This window comes from Ischnura elegans, chromosome 11, assembly GCF_921293095.1.
Source record: "Ischnura elegans chromosome 11, ioIscEleg1.1, whole genome shotgun sequence".
Classification (NCBI taxonomy): domain Eukaryota; kingdom Metazoa; phylum Arthropoda; class Insecta; order Odonata; family Coenagrionidae; genus Ischnura; species Ischnura elegans.
Window position 1 is genome coordinate 10,188,531 of NC_060256.1, and position 24,952 is coordinate 10,213,482.

A 24,952-nucleotide genomic window follows, 5' to 3' on the forward strand; every position below is an offset into this window, starting at 1 on the left:
GTTGAGGATAGAAGTATGTTTTTGATTTGAGAACTTTATCACATTATTCACTTCTAGTCACGGGTATTTCTATTATAAATTTTGAATAAGTGTTGTTAATCAAAATGTAATAAAATGGCGAATAAACTATATCAAAAAGTGACCAATTTTCTAATTCCGAATTGCATTTCAACTAGCCATGTCTATACTTCCATTCGATTACCATTTCTAAGCAAAAATTGTGCGTTGGTGTCTTTTATTATTTTTGATTTTTGAGGTAAAAATGCAAAAAAAAATTGATTGCGTTTGACGGGCGATATATTTATGTTACATTAACGCTATTCTCATTCACGTAATGATTTTTCTTTTGTGCAGCATTGCGCACGTAAGTAAACGATTTGGATATCACGAACTTTACAAATACCTGACTCAATTATCGTATGTCTATTAAAGAAGAGATAATGTTGTTAAAAAGGATAAATTTCTCATGAATCAAAAACATTTATAGACATCAAACTGAAAGTTATCTTCTTGAACATATTTAATGAAGTGGTTACTTAAAGTGTTTTTTCGTCGTTTGGTTTCAGGTACCTGAATCTGTGGTGTGCCAATGGATGGCGAGGACATCGGAATACTTCATGATGGAAATGACGACAGCAGCAAGGAACCCATCGCTGAAGATCCAATTACAGGTCTAACCAAACGCAGAACAAATAAGCATTGATGTTTAGGAGATAAAACAATGGCGTGCCTAACTAATTGAGCCTTGGGCGCCATTTTATCAAATGGTCCGTTGCTACTTGCTTTATTGACCACAGTGCACGCCATAATTTGTCCATCCGAGGAAATTGAAATATTAACCCATACAGCACAAGCAGTGCGAAACCCGGATAAAATCGAGATGAAACACGGGTAAAAACTCGTGTATATTCCGTTTCTACTCGTGTAGAACTGGTGTGCATGTGCTCATCATACATCCTTTATGATAATTGGGAATAGATTTCATTGCTGACAGTAATTATTTAGTAAATGAAAAATGACCCAAGTAAAATTTATATACGCCATTGTAGTTAAGATGAAAAAATAGAATGTCTCAATTCTCAATCAGAGTGTCTGTTCAGAGTTCAAAAGTTCGTTTTTATTGGTGCTCCCCCATTAACGTTGTGCCTCCAAAATATCATTGTATTTTTTTGTGTTTATGGAATTCTTCTGGAGAATTTTGTGTACAGTGCTTTTTCATCTCAAATCAGGTACATAGTGCAAAACCATGTTAGGTGACCATCACCGATTTCTCCGGAAGTCATATATGTGAAAGCTGTATCTATATGATGTATAATCATCACTTTATCTCACCCTAGAAATCAACCGTTATATAGTTATTATCCTTTGAACATGGCCGAGTCAGGCCTCGGAGTAAAAAATGATAAATCACATATATGCTGATTACTAAGGAACCATGGCCCATAAAGGATTGCTAATATCACTGCAATGTGTTCATAAAAGAATGAAATTAGTGTCTAGTTTATGCATCCACATAGTCCATCGAGGAGTATTTGAGGACTAATGTGAAGTGCCATTGAAAAATAATCTGTGCAAATTCCGACTCCAGTTAGTAGCAGTGGGTGTTTGAACATATTTGACGCCATGATTGTACACAAGATTAAACTTGCATTCAGTTAATGGATGTAACTAATTAATCAGATATGAACTGTTTATCCATTATACATGCTGAGTAAAATAAATCTTCATTTTTTCCTCCAAGGAATGCCATCTTGTAGTACAAGAGGAGTGCTTTTGGTCGAAAACATACAGCAAGTTGGGCAGTATTTCGATGATTGGGCTACTTTCTGTACCGGGTCCCATTTGCTCGCTGAATATTCAAGGTGCAGTCGTATGTGTTTGATATTGTACCTATCGTTTACTTTCTCACCCGAAAATCTTCCTCAACACGCTTGACGAATCCTAACTTCTTCAGGGCTGTGCCCAAATACTCTTTATATGTGTTCCCCACGTGAGGTTTGAAGTTATCACTACTCCCAGGTACTTCAGAAGTATTAAAAAAACATAAAAAGTATTGAATGGGAAATACTTTCACTCGGAGTGGAAGAATTGCAATATATCTGGGCTTACCCCTGAAAGATTGATCGCTATCTTGATTCTTTACAGGCGAGCAAGGGAGAGAAGACGTGTTGCAGCTGAGAGATCTGCTTGGTTTGAGGGATGAGGATATTGCGTCGTCAGGTGCGTTGGTGGTCGCTGGTGACAAGTGGGACCATCTCCGCAAGAGATTCCCTCCAAATGGAGCCACGCGCCTCATGCTGGCAGCACAGAGTGGAGATAAGGATCGCGTCCATTTGCTCCTCAGGTAACTTCTTTCGTTTTCACTTCGTTATGATCCACCTTTAAAAGGTAAATGTACGAAAAAATGGCGATTACTTTAAGTCCAGAAATCGACGAAAAATCATCTTCAATGTTTAAGGAATGTTTTAACGTGACCCGACTCAACATGATTTCTTCGCGGGTGTTTAGTCGGTAATTTTTGGATAGTTTATATTAATTCCCAAAACCTTCAGTGACATAAATACAAATTTTCTAGGTATGACAACAATGGAAACGGTGAAAATAAAAATAAAACCATGGCAAAGGCTAATCGTATTACGACCTGATCGAACCCTTGTTTTAATGGATTGACAGCCAATTGCGCTAAATAATCACTGAAAATACTATTATCGTAAACTCTTGCCCTCAGTAAAAAGGCTCTTTGCAAAATATGTACGGACACAAGCTATTTCGCCGCGAGTTTATTGCCTGAAATCGAAGAGTAGGACAGCGGGTTGATGCATAGGCGTACCCAGCTGGAGGCAGCCCTCCAGTGGCGTAGCGAAGGGGGGTCCGGACCCCCCACCCTAAAATATAAAAACACAGTAACTTTGATTAATATAAGAAAACAAAATATTGAGGAATAACGAGTTTACAAAAGATTTTTTTGACAAATGAAGTTTTTCGATCATTAACCCGCACGAAATTCCTGGCTACGCCACCATCCCCCTTAGAAGCGAAAAGAAATTAAGTTCATAACGAAAATTGTTTTAAGAAAAATTATAGTCGCATAAGACATGGAAAAAATTCTTGCACCTTCTATGTTCTTTCATTCCGATGATAAAACTTCTGCTTCTTTGACCAATGTAACTCATGTTGCATGATTCACAATTAACTTTGTAAACGCCGGATTGATGGATGGGTTCTATTTTTTTTTGTTACGATACAGAACTTCACCGAGAGTGCAAGGGTTGTAGAAAGAAACACTGAATTTATTTTTGGGGAATTTGTTTGCAAGCCTGTTGGAAAGGTCTCCCACAAAAAATGACCGGCACCAATTTTTAGAATTCTCTGTGATGGGGGAAGGGAGCAAAGCTGTGAAATGGCTCGCGTTTTCAACTTTCTCTGAAGGATTTTAGTTTAAGTATTTAAGCTGTAGCCATTTGAAATTGCAATTTATTTCATTTTGAAAAGTTCATAATTGAAATTGACTGCATTTAAAGGTAGGTTGACCAATCTATGTAACATAGAATGAAAGGAGGATAACTTTTGGGAGGTTGGATGGCATCAGTAACTCGGAAGGATTGTATCACTATAGCAAGGGTTTCTGTAAACACCAAACTCATGTTTGTCACCAGCTATGGATATGGAGAGATCGAGAAAGTTTAGTTGCTTTTTGGATTCTATTTCTACTATGAAGGTAATATTAGGGTTTCGAGGATTTAAAAGATTCAGAAAATTATCTAATTGTCTGCCACTCAGCGGCAAATGATGTAGTCAACATAACGGTACCAGAAGATGTTGGATAAGATAGAATACCCGAATCAAATAATTGGGGTTCTGAATTGTCCATAAATATTTCGGCTATTACAGGTGAAAGGGGGGACCACATCATAAGGCCGTCTGTTTGGTGATAAATATTCTTATTGTACACAAAATAATTTTGGTTAGCACGCTGTTCCATTAGACAATGAAGTTCACAAGACACACTGTTTTTAATGTTGTAGTCTCTCAGTAAGTCTCATAAGTAACAAGGCTGTTTGCAGAGGTACAGAAGTAAATAGATTTTTTACGTCGAATGAAACTAGCTTGGGGTTTGATGGTAACGTGACTTGTTGAAGTTTCTGTGGCAAAATGATGGGGCTATTAATATTATATTTTGGTGAAAAACCAGGCAATTGCCTAAAGATGATATTTAATTTAGGGGCTAACTTATAAAATTAGAGCTGGGAGATAAAGCTTTTTTTAACACTTTTTTGGAATCTATCCGTTGGATCATGGGGGAGAATCATGAATGAGGTAGCCTCCAGCACATCATCACATTTGGCGATGCATGAGACATTATTACGGATTAGCACACTGTTCCTTTTTTCTCCTTTGGAAATAATCAAATCTTCTTCGTTTACCTTCTAATTGATTGATCAAAATCAACTTGGTTGTGATTAACTATCATACGGTGAGATGTACAGTCAACTCCAAAAGTAAATGTGGGAAGATCAGCCGCGCCACACCTAGGACTCAGCTCGAACCACGTCAAATTCGCATGACAAACTTTCGGATGTTGGCACTGCCTTTGAAAAAAGACGCGGTAAGAGGAGTTGGGGGTTGTTGGGGTGGAAGAGAAGTGGTATGAGGAAGCTACGAACTGCGAGAAGTCCTTTGGTTTGCGCCGTATAGTGTGAGTTGAATGGACACTACCTTCCGAGCTATTTTATCGGCGACAAAAATTCTTCCGTGGACTAAAAACATACGAGCGGGATCCCAGGCAGTACAATCTTAGCCGGCATGAGTGACGAAGAAAGACCTTAGAGAGCCCCTCGATTTTCCGATGCGTTGTGTTACGGGGCAACGTCGCAACACTCGAATTTCAGTCCACTAATTCTATTTAAGCTCAAAAAATTTTAGAAAGGCGTCACTTATCCCTGCATCGAGCTCCAGATAATTTGCCAAAATATTTCTGATAGAGTGCTATTAAAATACTGCATAAAACGGTTTTGGACGCCTCATGACCTCTCACCTCCCCTATGAGAGACAACGTGAAATTCTAATTAGGGATCTCACCCCTCCAATCTTACACAAACAATTGTCTAGTTTTCTTAGTTATGCACATAGCACAAATTCTTTTTCGAATTTCGTTTTCAATGAGAAATGTTTTGAGTAGGGTTTGATTGTCATGGAAATGGTGAGATTATTTTGAGGATTTTTTGCTGCAACTAAAAGTTCCTGACTGCTAAGAAGAAATAATTCGATGGCCGGGGGTGGGAAACAAAAAATCTTTTGGCTGGGGTGGTTTGGATTCGCAATCAAGAGTGATACGTGTTAACTAATTCTTTGGATGTGATAATTGAACGTAAGGAATTTTACAGCCAGCACAGCATTTCACCGTCCTTTAGGTGGGAGACTCAAACTTTTAAGTGCATTACTCTTACCTATTCGGATGCGATATTTAGCTGTTAGGTTGCATGCAGCAACAAATAGTAGTTTTAGGCCACAAATTTGCTTCTGGACATTTAAATTTCTTTTTGCATTAAATAATGACAGCAGTTTTTACGTTGATAGATAAGTATTGTGGTGGAAATCATCGGTTAAATATTTCGACAAAACAAACGGAAAACTCTCAAGTCACACTTTCTAATAACCATTTATTTTCTATTTTGGCGAACTATAATTATTCATGTTTTCATGCAAATGATTACTACAGTGCTTGACGTGTAAGAAGCGCAATGGTTTCGAATAATAAGAATGATAATAAAAAGACGCTCAGGAATTTTATTCAGCTTGATGTGCGCCATAAATATATTTAATCGGAATCGATGCTCTATCACTCTGTCAGTGGGATGGGAATTGGGAGCGAGTTTTTACTGGGCAAGATGTTATGTGCCAAGTCAGCACCGGTAGGTGTGCTAGTATCTTAGTGACCAAGTATATTGGAGTGATTGGGGAGATCCTTATGGCATAAACCTCTGGGAGAATTAACTTGACACCTTACGCGTTTACAGGTATGGGATCCTCCCAGACCTGTAACCGGGATAGGGTTAAAGGGACATAGTCCGAGAAAAACCCTTTGATAAAAGAGAGTAAAGCGGCCTGGCTTGGGCTTGGAAGGCGTTTTATTTCACTTGCCAACCCTTCTTCCGCGAACCGGTGCTAGATTATGATCATAACATCCTGTCAGTGTTTGGTCAGGTTAGGGGACTTGGATCCTAACAAAGTATTTAATTGCTAAACGTTCCTTGAAATTGGAATTATTCATAATTATGGCGGATCATGTTGGGAATATTATTATTGCTTTCCAAGCAAGCTATGCATTGAAAGCTTGATTATTTTTTTAAGATATTAATTAATAAAAATACTATCGGCAGTTCAGTTTTAATACCTCGACCCTGAGAAATCAGTTGTCGGTTTTACTTTACTATGGAGTAGTTTGACTGATATTATGTGCTGTCACAAACATATCTGCCGGTAGAAATGCACAATTTGCAGTTAATTATGAAAAGATACTCTTGATTAACCAACAGTTATTAAGAAATTTGTTGTGAATACAATTTTATGTAAGATGATTTCTGAGTCCCACACGCCTCTACGGAAAAAATGCAATGGTGCCGACACCAGGTTCATGTCGGTGGATACACTTTTCTCCTGATAAGTTTCTCCTTTCCTGCCTGCCCACCTGTCCTGAGTGAAGCAAAAGGCCTCAGTCACCGATCAAGTCCTCAATTATCCACATTACTAATAAAGGACGCAAAATTATATGAGATCGCGGAACCTCTCCGATGTTTAGGTCAAAGAACATGAGTACAAAAGCTCAAAAGCTTCGGAGGGGAAAAATTGAGATAAATGAGAATTTGAAAGATGAGAGAAAATTTACATAATTTAATTTATCATTTTATTTAATATTTAATAGTGTCTCCTTGGGCGTTTAGAACGCCTTGGAGTCGGGTCTTCATCGAGCCAATTAAATTTTCAAATAACTGTGGCCGTCGGCCAAAGAATTCCACATCTCCACGACGTGTGCCACCAGCTCTTCTGTTCTCCTGATATCATCGGACGCTCGTTCCATCGCCAGCAATCCCCATATATTTTCAATTGGATTTATATCTGGGGATCTAGCTGGCCAGTCTAGAACATCAATGGTCTCATGCCGATAGAAGAATTGCCGGGCTAAAGCTCCTGTGTGAACAGGAGAATTATCGTGCACGAAGGAAACTGTTTCACCCTCAGGCACAATCTCTTTCAAATAAGGTAGTAGGTGATCCTCCAGCATATTTCCATACTGTGCCGCGGACATCCTTGTCGCCGTCCTCACTAGTGGCCCCGGACCTGCAGCCATTATAGCCCCCCAAAAACTGACAGATATTCTGCCTGACCTCCGTCCTCGAATCATATGTTTCGGCTCATACCTGCAAGATACAAATACACTCTTAATATTATAGAATTTCTTATTTCCAATTCAATATGTTCAATTTTTTTAAATATGCCAGGATAAACATTTCCAGAATCTTATCTATTCGCAAATACCAGAATTGAGATATCTTATCACTATCACTCTTAAGTAAAATTGATATTGCAGCAACTCACCGTGTGAGGGTTGGACGCCAAAGTTTCACCATTCCATCTGCATCGGAAGAGAATGTTTTTTCGTCGGAGAATATGCAGAGGTCGCAATACGTTTGAGGAACGTCCACATAAGTTTCAGCGAAACGCACCCTGCGAGCTTTGTGCTCCGGCGTAAGGAACGGCTTTCTAGCTGGCTGCCTATGGAAAATTCCCCTTTCTCGTAGCCGCCGTCTTATTGTTTCATTGCTGCAACCCAACATTAGCTCTCGCTTAACGGCGGCAGCTCCTCCTGCCCTCAGCGGCTCGTTGAGAATAGCCTGGTGCATTCTCTCATCATCTTCAATGTTGGTGCAGCGAGGACGGCCGCTTCTCTCTCTACTTTGGAGGTCCTCATCTTCTCGTGCTCGTCGAACCCACTTGAAGAATGTATTCGGGTGGACTTCAAAATTTGCTGCCACTTCTGCAGTTGAGCATCCAGCGTTTATCATTCCAACCATTTGCCCCCTTACGGAGGCCGAGGTTTCGCTGCGATCGCCTCTAAGGCTCTCTACCTCGCTCCTAGCTTCGTCACTCGTGCCAGCTGCGATCGTACTGCCTGGGATCCCGCTCGTATGTTTTTAGTCCACGGAAGAATTTTTGTCGCCGATAAAATAGCCGAAAGGTAGTGTCCATTCAACTCGCACTATACGGCGCAAACCAAAGGACTTCTCGCAGTTCGTAGCTTCCTCATCCCACTTCTCTTCCACCCCAACCACCCCCAACTCCTCTTACCGCGTCTTTTTTCAAAGGCAGTGCCAACATCCGAAAGTTTGTCATGCGAATTTGACGTGGTTCGAGCTGGGTCCTAGGAGTGGCGCGGCTGAGCTTCCCACATTTACTTTTGGAGTTGACTGTACTTGGCAGCAAAGGTAATTAGCAAAGGTATTATAATTATATATATCTGCACAATTTTGTCTTCCTATATTCTCGCGCCGGAGGGCTACTTGTACGTCGACTACGTCGAATTTTTTTTACATTAGATGGAATTTCTTTAACCTTCGAAAAACACATCACTAGTTTTTACTCGTCGGGATATAAGTCCCTAACAATGGAGGAAAATGAGGGTTACACCTCGTGAAAATCATTGATAGATGACATTTCAGCCACTCAGAGGAAGTATCTCCGGAAAGGCTAGTCAACAGGTCGGTGGCAGTTCGAAGTTTGGACTTAAAACTTTATGCTGCATGATCTCTGCATTCTCTTCGGGTTTCCACCGCGTCCGTTGCCTTTTGGCGAGAACAGTTTCGACAAAAGCCAACGGACGCGGTGGAAACCCGAAGAGAATGCAGAGATAATCTGATCAACGCCGCGAAAATCTTCGAACCTACTTCATGTTGCATGATTGAAACAAATCCTGTAATAGTGTTGAAATTCAGTATTTAAATGAATAACTTGTTATCAAAGACAAAAAAATAGGTTTTGGACTGTTAAATTGTGTACGAAAAGCAATCAATATCTAATATACATAGAATCAAATATTTTATAACATTTAATAAATGGATAACTCAAAATTCTAACGCGATAACATATTTTAGCCTACGGATTAGAATTCCCCATGAGGCCTACGAAGAAAATTTTGTTTGCAGTTTCCATTCACAAAACTGCATAATAGGAGGTTTAATTCCGAAAAAGGGGAGGGCGGATAGTTTTGAATTGCCATATTTTTCTAGTGCCGCAACAACTTATAATCGGAATATGCTAAAAATACTCCATTTGATATTGCTGTTTAAATACTCAACGCGTAAAATGTATCTTTGGATATTTCGTTTTTCGGCCCCCGGGAGAAGGGAATCATTCATATAATGAGGCAAGAATTTAAGCAATGAGTGAACTCGGGCCCAATTGCAGCGGCTATTTGTTTTACTTTTAAGAACCTCAACTAAATGCTGACTCTTCAAACAAAACTTTCCTCAAACGACAATGCGTCTTGTTATTGACGAGATGACGATTATCACAACTATGATCAGAATAAGGTCTCAAGGAAAGACAAAACCATACATTAGATGATCCCCGGCCCCATACGTAAGACCCGAAGTAGAAACCTGTTAGAGCCGAAAGAAACCTTTTCATTTTCGACGTGGTAACAGAATGGGCCATTACTCATCCCGCTATCAAGCAAACAAATCTAGGTCACCGACCACCCCTATTCCCAAAAATGCTACTGCTGATTCCATAGCTCACTGCCATAGCTCTTTGTGTTCGTTTGCAGCTGCGCGCTTAAGAATTCATTACCAAATACTTTTAAGCTTTAGTTACCAACTGTGGTGAAGAGTCTATGGCCGTTAGCGAAAGGCAAACAATGCATTGTTTTTCAGTGTAGAGATCCAATCTCGCATTCCTATTTTATTGTAATATTCCCTCACTTGGTGTTGTAAATAACATTTACACTTCACCAAAGTGAGGTATTTCCTAACTGGAGCTCTGAAGCACACTACGCAAAATGTATTTCATTTGATATATTGATCGTTCAACGAAGCGATGAACATCAAAAAGATTTATATTGTCTCTTGATGCGAAAAAATCTTCCCTCACGGAAAATCTCTTCCTTGTCAAAAGAACAGCCTCACCTCGCCAACCTATCTGATGGCATAACGATCTCCTTGGGAGGCGGGAGCTTTCTGCGTAGACCCAGGCCAGTAAGGAAAGCCTGACGAGGTGCGGCCATTAAAAATTCATAACTCCCCTTGTAATCGAGATAAAGTTACAACTCTTTCACCAAAAATAAATTTATAGTTTCTTCCAAATTTCATACGCAGCATATATTGAAACTGTGTTATGAACAAATGAAAGTGTACCAGTATGGAAAAAATGTGCAATAAACGTTTCCTGCAAGTTTCAACTTTATACTAAGAACAGTCTGCTGGAAAATGGATTAGGAATATAAACTCGAAAAAGTCAAGTAACTAGCCGAAATTCGACAAAATATTTTTTATAACAATTGTTATAAACAAAATCGAATAATTAATGTCTTCATTAAACGTAGCAACCCTTTCTGCTTCAGAATATATTTTTATACTTGTGGAACGAGCAAATTAAAAAAATTGCAAAAATTGTTCATAGCCATCTGGTTGATTGTTCTAGAACTACACCAAAAACTAATACGATTTTTGTACGTGTGGTGAGCTCTATATATACTTACTCTAAGCTAAGGTTCATGGTTACCTGTCAATTTTGGTTAGTTAAACAATAAAATATGCGTAAGTTGTCATTGTCGATCTTATATTACAACTATTTTTAGTTTTGGAAATATGTAAGACGTCTTAAAATAATCTTTTTGTTAAAAATTTTCATTGCCTAAAATAGAAAAAGTTTTATTTTTTGGAGGAGCCGAGAGTCTCGACGGGTGTCGAGAAATCTCGAAGGGGCGAGACTTTTCGACTCTCGACCCAGGCGAGACTCTGGACGCGCCGAGAGTCTCGTCCCGAAATGCCGAGAAATGAAATTCTTGTCCCGATCGTCGAGACTCTCGAGTGGTGGTTTTCATGATATTCATGAGCATTTTAGGGGCCCCCGAAGCTCGGGGCCCCATAAGTCCTCTGAATGGCAGTTCTCTACACAACTCACTCATAGCGTTATGAATGTTATGCACTATGTAGTGTATTATCGATAATCCAGAGGACTCTGCGGGCCCTCGGCGATCGCCGACCAGCCGACCTGGCCAGACCGCCTCTGCTAAAAACGAAAAATTTCAAAAAAGGGAATGTAGACACAAATTTAATACAGAGAAATCCACAGAAGGCTTAATAAAATAAACGTAAAAGCAATGTTAACCGCTAAAGCGCAGCGGGCATTTAATTAAATCCTATCCCAGCGGCTGGATGAGATTTAGATGACTTCGCCTTTTAGGCATGCTGTCATTCAATTGTTTACATTTTTCATGACACATTATCAGTATCGTTGACATTTTTTGTAAATATGCGTAATATAATGCGCTTGTTATTAAAGTATTCTACCCATTAGGGTAGGTTTCCATGGAGTACTTGAGAAGAATTCTGGGGTCCTCCCTCCCATCAACCACTTCCCTCTTCAATTCGATATAATGAGGCCTTCTTCCTTTCATTTTATCTAAAAATCCTTTTTTTTCCTTCCTCTCCCTCGTTTACCTAACATTCTACCCAGTGGCGCCGACTCTATGGGGCCTGAGAGGGCCCGAGCTCCCTCAGAAATTCTTTATATGCGTGAGGAAAAAAGGTGTCAGGCTTGTCGATTTTCCCTGGAGTGTCCAGATATCGAAATTCGAGTTATCAGGGTTCTAATGTTGATCATATGACTCTTCAAAAATGCTTAAAAAACTTCAAATCCACTACTTATAAAATTTCCTGGGGCAAGATCCCCGGTTTGGGCCCCCCTAATATTTTTTGTAAGTCGGCATTCCTGCTTCTACCCTCTAACATTGTTTTCAACATCCCCTCCCCGCTAAGTACTCGCCCCATCCATACCTTCTGTCTCCACCGTATCTTATCTACAATCTGCCTCTCCGCACCCACCATGTCCAGCACTTCTTCCATCCTCCTCCTATCCGTCCACTTTACCTTCTCCATTATTCGCCACATCCACATCTCGAATGCCTCCAGTCTTTTCTCGTCCACCTTACTAAGTTTCCATAATATTTATAATGCGCAACTCCATGATAATATTGCAAGCAATTTTAATAAATATTTATTGTTTTATGTATCTCTTTCTCTAAAGCTAAAGTAGCTGACCCTTCTTGACGTCTCAGAAGCAGAATGGGCAGCAGTTTTCAAGATATTACAGTTGAAGAAAGAAGTTGATTTTTAGGACTATATTCGTCAACTCGCTGGTTTGAAACGGAATATCATCGAAACATTAAAAAAAATCTGAAGGCATAAAATCACTATGAATATTTTATTGGAAAGAAATAAACCTTTCTTCAAAAAGCAGAGTAATTAGTAACTTGGCCGCAAATCAAGGGATCTGGGTTCAAATCCCAGTTCGGGAAAATAATTTTTCCTCTCAGATTTTTCGCACAAATCAGCAAATAGATTTTTTCTAGAGCTTTCTGGCCTCTTTTAGAATAGACTGCATGAATAAATGCCGATCAGATGATCCAGTATGGACTTTTTAATTAGATGGACTTTTGGCTAGCAAAATAAGTCACTGGAAAGCCAATTGTAGTTATCTTTTTTAATAGTAACGTCCTCAACACAATTTATCGACATTATTCTAAATATCCTCACAAACCTCGGAAGATATATCATACAGGAAGAGGTACATCATCATCATCATTAGTCAACAATCCTAAGATTGGTTTAACGCAGCTCTCCATTTCTCTCTCCCATCCGCTAATCTTTTCATAGCTACATATTTATTTTCTTTTACATCCATTATAACCTGTCCCACATAACTCTTTCGGTGCCGTCCCTTGCACTTTTTCCCTTCCACTTGTCCTTCAACGATTGTCTTCATCAGACCATCGTGCCTCAAAATGTGGCCAACTAGGTTGTCACTTCTTCTGCATAAGGTTTTTAGGAGGTTTCTATTTTCTCCCACTCTTCTTAGCACTTCCTCGTTACTCACACGGTCAATCCATTTTATCTTCATCATTCTTCGGCAGCACCACATTTCGAATGCTTCCACTCTTGACTTCTCTGCTGCTGTCAACGTCCAAGCCTCACTTTAATAGAGAAACATACTCCATATGTAGCATCTGATGAATTTTTTCCTTGATGCTATGCTTATTTTCTCAGCTGTAAGAAGATTCTTCTTTTTGTAGAGAGCCCTCTTCGCCTGCGCTATTCTACTGTGTATTTCTTTCTTGCTCCGTCCATCGCTAGTAATGCGGCTTCCAGGTAAGAAAACTCGTTCACCTCTTCAAGCTTATGCTTTCCTAGGTTGATGTTTGTTTTAGCCTCCTCTCTTTTGCTGCAAACTAATATCTTAGTCTTCTTTTTGTTGATTTTCAGCTGATATCTGGCCATTGTCCTTTCCATCTTTGTTAACGTCTTCTTCAAATCCTTCTCTGTCTCGGCTATGACTGCTATGTCGTCAGCAAATCGTAGCCTGCTAATTTTTTCTTCGTGGATATTGACACCCAAAGCTTTCTCCTTGATTTCATTGATGGCTTTCTCTATGTAAACATTGAAAATTACGGGGGAAAGCGCACAACCTTGCCTCACCCCTTTTCTTATTCTTGCTTCTGCACCGTTTGGTCCACATTTGATCACAGCTACTTGGTTTTTATACAAACTATGAATAATTCTACGATCATTTTAGAGTACGCCGATTTCTTTCAGAATTCTAAGCATTGAATTCCATTCCACGTTATCAAATGCCTTCTCTAAATCGACAAATGCTATGAAAGTCGTTTTGTTTTTCTCCATTCTCTTCTCTATGAGCATCCTAAATGCCAAAATTGCTTCCCTTGTGCCCCTGCTTTTCCTAAATCCGAATTGGTCCTCATCCAGGAATTATTCTGCTCTTCGTTCTATTCTCCTGCAAATGATTCTTGTCAGAATCTTCGACGCATGTATCGTCAGGCTTATGGTCCTAAATTCTTCGTACTTCTCAGCTCTCTTCTTTTTGGGTATGGGAATGATGACGTTCTTCTCGAAGTCACTAGGTAAATCTCCTGTTGATTACATATCGCAGATAGTTTTATACAGTTGAGTTAAGACCTTTGCTCTTGCATTTTTCATTAACTCTGCTGGAATGTCATCTATTCCTGGGGCCTTATTCTTTCGCAGGTCTCTAATTGCAGCGTCAAATTCCGACCTTAAGATGCTTGCTCCAATGTCATCCTTTTCAACTTCACTTTCCTCTTCGATAACTTTTGAGCTAAGCTTGCTTCCGTTGTATAATTCCTCCAAATATTCCTTCCATTTCTCGGCTTTGTCTTCGTTTTCAATTAGAATGTTTCCATTCTTGTGCCTTATGGCATTACATTTTGTGTTTCGTTCCTTGAAATGGTTCCTCACTATTCTATAGGCCGCTTCCACTTTCCCTTGTACGAGGTTATTTTGTACGTCCTCGCATATGTTCCTCATCCACGCTTCTCTGGCTTTCCTCCCTTTGCGGCAAATCTCGTTCTTTATTCTCTTGTAGCAGGCCTGTCCTTCCTCAGTATTCGTATTCTTATACTTCCTTCGTTCCTCAATGAGGTCTAGGACTTCATCCGTGATCCATGGCTTTTTCTTTACACATTTTCTTATCCCTAGAACTTCTCTAGCGGCCTCCTGAAACCCACTTTTTATGTTAGTCCAGTAATTCTCAACTGATTTTTCAGACTGATCTAATCCTATCTTGCGCTCCATTACTTCTTGAAACGCCTGTTGATTTTTTGGCTCCTTTAGTTTCTCTAATTACCAGGCGTTCTTTGCTGATTTCTTCAATTTCTTGAATTTCAGATGGCATTAAATCATCACTAGATTATGATCACTGTCAATATCTGCCCCCGGGTAGCTTTTACAGTCCTTTATCTGGATCCTAAACCTCTGCTTCACTGAAATATAGTCTAGTTGAAATCATCTTTTGTCTCCTGGCATTTTCCATGTGTATCTTCTTCGCATTTGATTCTTAAATAATGTGTTGGCAACCACTAATTTGTGTTCTGTGCAGAATTCCAAGAGCCTTTCTCCTCTTTCATTTCTATTTCCTAATCCATATTTTCCAGTTATTCTTCCATTCTGACCTTCGCCGACGATAGCGTTCCAATCACCTAAAACCATAAGGTTTTCTTCACCCCTTACCTGTTTGATTACTTCCTTGATATCATCGTAGACGTCTTCAACTTCTTCATCCTCGTAGTCTGTTGTAGGCTTGTAGACCTGTACCACTACTGTATCTACCGGCTTAGTCTCTATCTTTACCATAGCTACCCTTTCATTGTACTGTAGGAAGCTTTTCACTCGCATTCCGGCGCTCTTTCTAAGCATTATCCCAAACCCAGCATTACCGTTCAGGTATCCTGTGTGTATAATCCTATAGCTTCCACTCCAAAAGTCTCCATCCTCAGGCTATTTCATTTCGCTGATTCCTAGCACGTCGGTATTCAATCTTTCCATTTCCACTTTACGGTTTTCCAGCTTACTGCAAGTCCTTTCATGTATCTCTCCTCATAACTTTATCACAATTGACCGATGCACCCACTCGGGAAGTCCCCGCCCGGAGATCCGAATGGGGGACTAGTTTACCTCCGGAATTTTTTACCTGAGAGAATTCCATCATGTCAGATAATTTAAAGTTGGAGTAGCTGCGACTCCTCGGGATAATAAGGTGGTGGTTTCCCCTTGCCTCCCGCATCGCCCTACCACAGCCGTTAAAGTAAATGTTACCACGCCTGAAGTGTAATGAGTGTCGCTGTAATGAGCAACGTGATCTCCACCTTCACTCATATGAAGAAGAGCTGCAGCCCTCTCCTCCGGGTGATGAGGGGCATAATTGTTGGCGGCCTCTCATCGCCAAGTCACGGTATCTTCACAGGTTTAATGTATCATTTATATGGCCTATCTCACCCAGGGATAGACCCATACCACCTCGGATTACCGCCGCTTTTTGTCCACGACTGCATATTCGACGAGTAAACTTGCTTATATCGCAGCTAACCTCTATATCTAGAGGTTGACCTACCATCCGCAAACCGGTGGACGCACTCGAAGGCTTAAAGCTCAGCCGCTAGAAGAGGTACATAGTTAATTCAATTATCATCCGGCTTTCCGCCGAGGTAATGTGCCCTGCGCAATTCGAAATGGGCCATTATTATCCCCTAGCAAGCAAACTATAAGAAGGATTCCAAGTGCCGCTGAGCGATACTTTACACAAATGCGAGTATTATCCAAAATATTTTTGTCGTAGGAGTAAGCACTGAAAGTTTCCTCTTTAGAAAATAAATACATTTTTGCAGGATAAATTTTCCAAGGTCATTATCGCAGGAAACAAGGAAAAGTAGTCAGCCATTATACTCCCTAACATGGCTCAGATGTCACGCTCATGTATTAAGAAATTGATCTTTCAGCAAAAATTCTTTTTTATAGTTATAAAATTTAACGAAAAGTTAATGTTGAATAATATTTCAAATTTTATGCTTAATGAAAAAGTTAACGTTACTTCGTCTTAACAGAAGAACGCAGTTTTAGGGATAAAGCTATTCCAAACATGTGCCAATTAAGGACATTTATATTTATTTCGAGACTTTCGAGTCTCGTGAAAGTGGTATCGTCTTGCTTCGTCAAAAAGTGGTCTCGTCTCGAGTCTCGTCTGTAATTCTACCCAACGGTCTCGTCTCAAGTCTCGTCTCGTTTTCGAGACGAGACACGAGACGAGACAAGAAAGTCTCGAGTCTCGCGGCAACACTTACGGAGCAGTCTCCGACGGGGTTCGAGTAACTTCTGATGTCCGTCAAGGTAGTGTCATAGACCCAATCCTCTTCCTTCTCTATATCAACGATATTGGTGAAATAGTGGACATTTTTTTAGAAGATTTAGAAGTTAGAGACAGTAATGGTCTGTCGTCGAATATACATATTCGGGAAATATCAGTTCAAGGTAATCGTAAATTGGGTTTTGTTAAAAGAATACTGGGAAAGTGTGACAGCAAAGTTAGAGAAATAAGCTACTTCTCCCTCGTTAGACCCATTTGAAAGACACCACCAGTGTTGTGATCCTCATTAAATATGCTTAAAAACCGAGTTAGAACTAGTACGGAGAAGAGCTGCCAAGTACGTGAAAATTCGTTACTGTAGTCTCGTTATTGTTACTGACCTCTCACATAAGCTCGGATGGTATTTTCTGTCAGACCGTAAATTAAAAAATTGACTAAACCTTTAGATAAATTCCAGAGCAGTGTCTTTTCTGGCGAAGTTAGCTGTATCTTACGAACGCCAATATACTGTGGTAGATCAATTCATATTTAAAAAAAGAGTGATAAACTGTAGAACAGCCTGACTAAGAATGTCCTTTTTCCACGATCAATAAGAGATTATAACGACAAAGTTAGAACCAACTAACAAATAGATTAGATGGCTTGTTGTGTAGCCTAATAACTTATGTATATCTTGATGCATGTTTCTGAATATTATTATCACTTATAACAAAATGTAGATGCATAATTTGTTAGCATGCATAACGTTTTTTGAACCGTATGGTGTGCATGTGGAAGTCAAATTGCATGCTACATGCCGATGATTTGTTCACCCACCGCCATATACACTAGAAGTGGCTCGTAGGGCATTATGTAAATGTAAATTGCATGCTTTCATTTATCCATTGCTCCATTGGAGAGCGCACTAATGGGGATTCTTCTACATGCTGCATGCTGGTGATTGGTCACCCCCTGCCAGAAGCCCGAGAGGCTGCTCGCATGGAGTTATACAGATGTAGAAGAGAAAATGAAGTAGTGCAGGTCGGTGAAAACTCACACCCTGCCGGGTCTTCGGGACAGCACGTTTGAGAAACCTCAACACCAGAATTCCTGAAACACGAGGACAAGCAAAGAATTGGATTTTCGCGTTCCCCTCTCCACTCAAAAAATTTCGGCGTTGCCAATTCAGTGGAGGTAATCTGCGTGAATTTGATCACTTTTCGTAAAAATCCTTATTTCTCATCGTGGAACCTCGATAAAAAGACGCATTTAATCGTTAAATGGTAATGAGTATGATAGGTGTATTTGTATTACCTCTAAGTATTGGCATTAGTAAAATAAAAAATGTACTACGACAGGTCATATCGGCAAGGATAACCTGCTGCTGTGACGACCATCTCTCGAAGACCCGGCTTATCTCTGGGAGCTCAAGAAAAGGTTCAGGAAAGGGTAGCTCTCGAGCGTTGCCTCGATCCAGTATACCTGGCTATTTCTTGGACCCACGAAACTACCACTAACCTTCAATATGAATTGGTAGCCACTACTCACAATATAAATTCTATGAGCAACAGTTTGAAGACATCACAATAATAAACTCACCCAACAAAGTAGGATCCAATTTCCAACGCTGAAATGAAATATCTTATGGCGTACAGAGCATTGATTGGATGAGATAATCGAGTGAAATTCAGATACGTAGAAAATCTGTTATTTTCTTCTTTTCTTTCCCGTGCGCAAAGCTAGGACGAAAACGAATTTTACTCTGTAATTTCAGCATAAATTTTAACAATTAAATTTATGCATGCGTCAAAAGAAATTGCGTTATTCCTTCCAATTTTGAATTCCATTTAACACCAATAGTATTGATTTGATGCGATGAAAAAATTTACTTACTTAAAAAAATATTCATCTCCCATTTAACTTGTAGATATTTTCACATGACTCTGGTCACTTTCTGTATTTTCAGGTGCGGAGCGAATGTGGACGACCTGGATGGGACAGGGATGAGTGCACTTGACTACGCGGTCGAACACCCGGAAATCACCCTTCTTCTACTGCAATGGGATAGTCTAATACCCGTGCGAGAAAACAGAGCCTGGATGACTAATCCAATTATCAAACCGTTCCTCGCGGAGAGAGAAATATTCCACCGCCTTTTGCTGAGCGAGAAATATGACAAAGTCATAGAGGCTATTCGTACCTCGGAATGCAATTCAATGCTCGCGATGGGTAAAGGGAGGCGCTGGGTGAACTCCGAGGGAAAATCAGCCCTGTACACGGTTATCAAAGAAAGAAGTAGCAGCTATAAGAAGATGTGGGTTTTGCTCATTGACTGGAACTTTGTTTATGCCACCAAGGACGAAAAAAAATATGGGCTGACCTTTGAGAATGATCCAGAACTACGACGGTGCGTATCGGAGAGGTTCGTGACTATCCAAGGTTACCATGTGGAGAAAATGTCACAAAAGGCCCTTATATATCGCGGAGAGTGGAGCGAGTCTGCTTCAGCTGATACAGTAAAGACGTTCTTCCGCGAAATCGATGAGGAAGAGTATGCATCGGCTATCCTTCAGTGCCTCCAAGATGATCCCTCTCTTGAAATTGTATTAGACTTTTCTGCCTGCAAAATAGGGTGCATGTACCCATCCAACTACGGCGATGCCTGGGGGCTTACCGACTTCAATACGAACAGGATATACGCGGGTGCCAAGGAGAGTAGCTCTGAGGGTTTTGAGCGTTCCGATGTTCTTAGCAACCTAACGCACGAGCTCGCCCACAAAGCTTTCGCTGACGTGTTTGAGAATCGAGGGTTGCCGTACAAAAAGGTTGGAGACGAAGATAGCCAGGAGTATTACGAGGAGGTGGTTAGCGAGATATTTTCCAGGCGGTCTGAGGTAACCTATGATCCTATAATAGCAAGGGCGTTGTACGCTGAGCATGACGTAGCAAAATTGGAAGACTTGTCAGTCCAGGAAAAGCATAAGATTTTGTATGAATTGATAGTGAGAGTGCCGGAAATGATTGTTAAGTACAAAAAGTCCTGTAAAGCTGGGAATGCATATGAGAACGGATTGGCCCGCCTGCAGGAACAGGTTCCGGAACTGATGGAGTTTTATAAGATCCAAGTGGTTCCAGGTATCAAAGATCACATCGAAAGAAACAAGAAAGCTGGAAAAGCTGTCGGGAGAGAATTACTGAAAACTCCTCATTTACTAAGTGCTTACTGGCGTGAGAAAGTCAACATTCTTTGGGCCCCCAAAGTAACCAATGACCCTTTCATTACTGATCACAAGAAGTTGCGGGTGATGGTGGTGTCAAACTTGAGCCTCGGCATAAGTCACATTAAGTATTCATCACCAAATGAGAAGATAATGTTTGTGGATTGGAGTAAGTATCTAAATGACGAGTGGTACTTTGGTTCTGCCGTGAACAGACGGGACATAACGACTCTCGTCATCCTCTGGGACGATTTGAAGGAAGTCCCGCTTTGCAAGAGGCCATGTGTGAATCGCGATTGTCCAGGGAAAATGTTAGAAAGCATAGTTGAACGAACCATACTAATGGTTCCGAAGCGGCTTTATCCTAAATATCCAAATTACCATTACAATGATTACAAGTGGAAAAATCTGAGCATGGAGTGCAAGGAACAGCTGAGAAAAAAGATGTTGAATCTAGGGGGTAAGGAAATGGAACTGATAGATATAGTCAAGGGTGGGTGTGGTGGAAATGAGGAGAAAGCAGAAACGTTTTTGCATGAAAAATTTGATGAGGAGGATATTTCGGATATGGTAAATCGAAGGAGTATGGAGATAGGCAGGCCATTGGACACAATGTTGATGGAGAGGTGGAAAGAAATGCTCCATGATCATACAGACTGCTTTGAACCCCGTGAGCTCAGACTTCGTGAGATGGAATGGGATCGAAACTTGATAAATACAAGGAAGAAAGATGCATTTGTATTCTTGTATACGGAGGTGATTGACTTGGAAAGTCTGAACTTGGACAGTCTTACTGAATGGGACTGTTCGTCTCAAAATGGTGCTCGATTCTACAGCTGTAGACTTCGCAAATATCCAGATGAGGAACAGCACCTCATAGATAAGATATCAAGGAAGCTTATGGATGAGGCACTTAATAAGAGGTGGAAATACATCCACTTTTTTAGATTGGAGGGTGGTGAGTCAGTTAACCTTTGCTCTTTCAAGTGCCATTTGTTGCATGATATTTCTGATGGGATTCTGCCCTCGAAGTTCGCTGGTATCAGCCTATTAAAAGATGCCCAATGCAACGAGGCACTTGTAATAACTGACGTCCCTGGCAGTGGAAAGTCCGTATTCATAAATGACCTGGCTCGAGGGTTTAAGAAAGAGTTCCCCGACACATGGGTAGAGGTGGTCGACCTTCCTCAGTTCGAGAAAAATTTCAAAGAATTGAAAAGTGAGATATCATCAAAGGAGGAGACACTGCATGTCTTATATGATATTATTAAATGGAGAACCGATCCCGTAGAAGAAAAAATATTCAAATTGTTTTGTGACAACAGGAAAAAGGTATTCATAATCTTTGATGGATTTGATGAGATACGTCAGGAAAGCCGGCAGGTTGTAACGTCATTTCTCAAAGCACTAGTGAACACCACGCCAGTGCAAGTTGTTGTTGCTGCGAGAACTCATGAGTGCCAGCACCTGGAGGAGTCTTTGTCAACGTTAGCTTATAGCCTAGTCCCGTTTGACGAAATACAGCAAGTGAGATTCATGCGAAAGGAATGGATCGCTTCCTTGCTGATGATGCCCGTGGAAGAAAGTAGCAAAAAGATAGATAACATAGCTAACTGTTTGGAGACTTCAGGGAGTCTGAAGATTGAAGACAAACCCCTTTTTGTCAAATCTCTGCGGATATTGCGTTTGTCGAGGAAAAAAGACATCCTTAGAGTGAGTTGTCGTTTTGACGCTCTGGCTGCAGAATTGATGGCAGCGGTAGAATCGGAGGGTTCCGAGGCAAAACTGACTGAGATTCCACTCCATGCTTGGATGCTGTCTTCGGTCGCGTTTGAAGACAATTTTAACGCGATAGATTCTTTCAAATTGTCAGTTTTTTATGAGCGATTTTTCGACATCATGGTGCGCGTCTTTTTGACAGAAAAGGAGAAATTACCTGACTATGAACCATCAAAAGCTGCACCGTTCCTGACCAAAACACTTGTTCGTGATTTGCTAAAGGATGCGTCCGCTTTTCTCCTCACTGAGGACAAGGAATACGACTATGAATGGGGTCGGATGGAAAGAATGGCAATCCTTCGCGTCGGTTTGGTTCGTGAGAGGCAAGGCAGTATCGTATTCGTGCATCAGACATTTGCTGAGTATTTCTTCTCTATTTGGCTCCTCGAGAACGCAAAAACTGAGAAGGTCACCAAGTTACTGCTGTCAAGTGTTCTACTTTCACGCAAATATGAGACAATTCGTCGGTTCTTGGATTGCATTCTTTGCTCTGAAACTGCAAGTAATGCAAACGATTTGAAATGCAGTAGGTTAAATTCGACGCTAAAAATTACACAGATGTATACATCGGGGATTCCTTGGTTATCAGATGAACTGATCCTTAACCTTCAAAGGTGCCTCTACATTTCTATGTTTGAATGCAACATGGGCATCCTCAGATATATTTACAATTATTCCAAAGATAATCTATTCCAAGCATTATTTGATGGGACATATTGGTGCGCAGGCTCAGATCGCTGTTTTAATCTCATAGTTTACATTTTAGAGAATTCAATGTCGAGCAAAGAATCAAGATCATTATATAAGAATGTCGCCTACCTTTTTGACCGTCGGGATTGCCCGAAAATGAATCATTCGAAGAGGAGTCAGATGCATTTTCATCAGAAGATGAAGAAAAGCCGAACCTTGAATGAGGCTGATGGACTAACCCAGAAAATCGATTCCTTTTTTGCGGAAATGGAATACAATGTCTCTGTGGTACCTATTCTAAATACACAGGTAGAAAAGGCAAATATATTTACAGAATGTAGAACAATTGAGGAGCTTGTTAGGAATTCCTACCAAAAGAGTACATTAAGAAAGTCCACAAAAAGCTTTTCCAGTCCAGGTTCTGCTAGGCCAATGAAAGTAAATTTAACTACCTTCTATTTTGGTTCATTTATTACCGATAAAAAATCTGCGACTGATATTCCTCTAAGTGATGATTTTCATTACTTTTTGTATCGCGACGTGAAGTGCTGTTTTTGCCCTGAAGGGGAATGCACGTTGTCCTGTTTAGTAGAGGAACTAAGCAAGGAACGGGTAATGAATTTTTCGGCGGCAAAAAAATGGATTGTTTTAGAAGCTACTTGCCTCAACAAGGTTAATGCAAGAGTCCTGCAAATGATCTTTATGTATTTGAAAAGAACACTGCAGAGGAAGCAACTCAACAAACTAATTATCTTATGCAAAGAGGAATTGCCTTTAAAATGTCCCATCTTAGATAACTCATTAATATTGGAACGTATTGAAATGTTATGGTGATGAGTCATGGTTCTATCACGCCAAAGTAGGGAATTCGAATACTGATCACAGTATTCGAATATGGTGCTTCATGTTTAGGCACCCTTCCTTGGTCTTGGCATTTCAAGAATATCTTTCGTAACACCCTATGCGCAGCCAAGTTCTCAGTGATGTTGAGAAGAGATTTAACGATCGTTTGGCTGAATGTTGTCTCATCACCGAAAACTGGCGTGTGCCTGACTTTGTTGAGCACGTTGAGACTTCGTGGAGACGTTTGCGCCCTAGCCTACATGATTGGCTCGATTACTTTGTCAAGGAAGACGATGGACTGAAGGGTTACCTCCGCCATGTGTTGCTGGAGGCCAACCGACACCAAGTACCCGCGCTAGTAATCAAGGCTTATGTGGTGCTGCTAGAGAGGCAGCTCGTCCTTGAGAGGACAGTCTTCGGCGAAGAGCGGTTCCTGAGTCACATGGTCGACAAGTGGAAGTTCGAGAAGAGACAGGTCACTTCGTGGTCTGTATGCGATGATACGAAGAGGACGACTAGCGTCTTTTTGGGTCTCTTCTTCGGTGTTCTCGCTCAATTAGTCCCAATGAGCGTGGTTGAGCAGATGCTCTTAAGGTCTTACAATTTATTTTTACATTGCCATGCTGCAAAGCTCCATTGTATGAGTACCATATGATACAATTAAGCGGGTTCTAAGATTTCTCCGTAGTACTTCATTGGTGGTGTCTTACCCTTATTAGGTGATATACGCTTAAATTTCGGGAGCTTTGTCATCATAAATCATCGTGCCATGTTTGATGGTCACAATAAAGCGATTAGTAACGTTGTATTTTAATTAGTAAACTAATTCTTTGGTATTTACCGCATAAAAATAGTGTGTATTGAAAACGAATGGTTCATGATATTCATGGAGCAATTTCCGGTAAAATTATTGGGAAAGTACCGCATTTACAGTACCTACTTCTTGATGCCACATATTTTAAGATTGTAGTGCTTTCGGTGTATGTTCAAATGAAGTTGATGGTGGGCGAATTAACTTTGTGGAAGTTATGCATGATAAAATAAAATAAAATCACTCTGTACTTTTCACACAATTTTTAATGTTTTACGACCGGGATTGGACGTATTCTACATCATTTTCAAGCTAGACTGTCATCTCCTAACAAGCAAAAGTTCATTTCATACTGCAAAGTGGGGGAGAGGGAAGAAGGTAATGTGGAAAGGAGGTCGGGAGAAGATTGGTAGTTTGAGTGTTGAAAGTCACGTGGTATTGGGATCCGGGTGTGCAATTGGGAGGTAATGATTTTGGGGTGGGGGCTGGGAGGAGTGACAAGTAGGTTTTCACCATCTACCAAAATACCAATGAGCGATACAGGTTGTAATGTATTTCAAAATTGAATGCTTAATATGTCTTATCATCAGTTTTTAGATAAAGAGAGGAACCTTTTAAATAAAGCTTACCAATATTCCCCTATTACGAGGAAAGCTGCATTAAATTTGCTGGCTGAATGCGA

At 40.4% G+C, this 24,952-nt stretch overlaps 1 protein-coding gene across 1 annotated transcript; it reads left to right on the top strand.

Moving 5' to 3' along the window:
* The first annotated feature begins 575 nt into the window (after window positions 1–575).
* On the top strand, window positions 576–24,114 carry LOC124168409. The gene is made up of 4 exons (XM_046546624.1): window positions 576–671; window positions 2,146–2,344; window positions 18,896–22,249; window positions 23,586–24,114. The coding sequence occupies exons 1-4, from the start codon at window positions 590–592 to the stop codon at window positions 24,112–24,114; spliced, it is 4,164 nt and encodes a 1,387-aa protein (XP_046402580.1). The 5' UTR covers window positions 576–589.
* The last annotated feature ends 838 nt before the right edge of the window (window positions 24,115–24,952 follow it).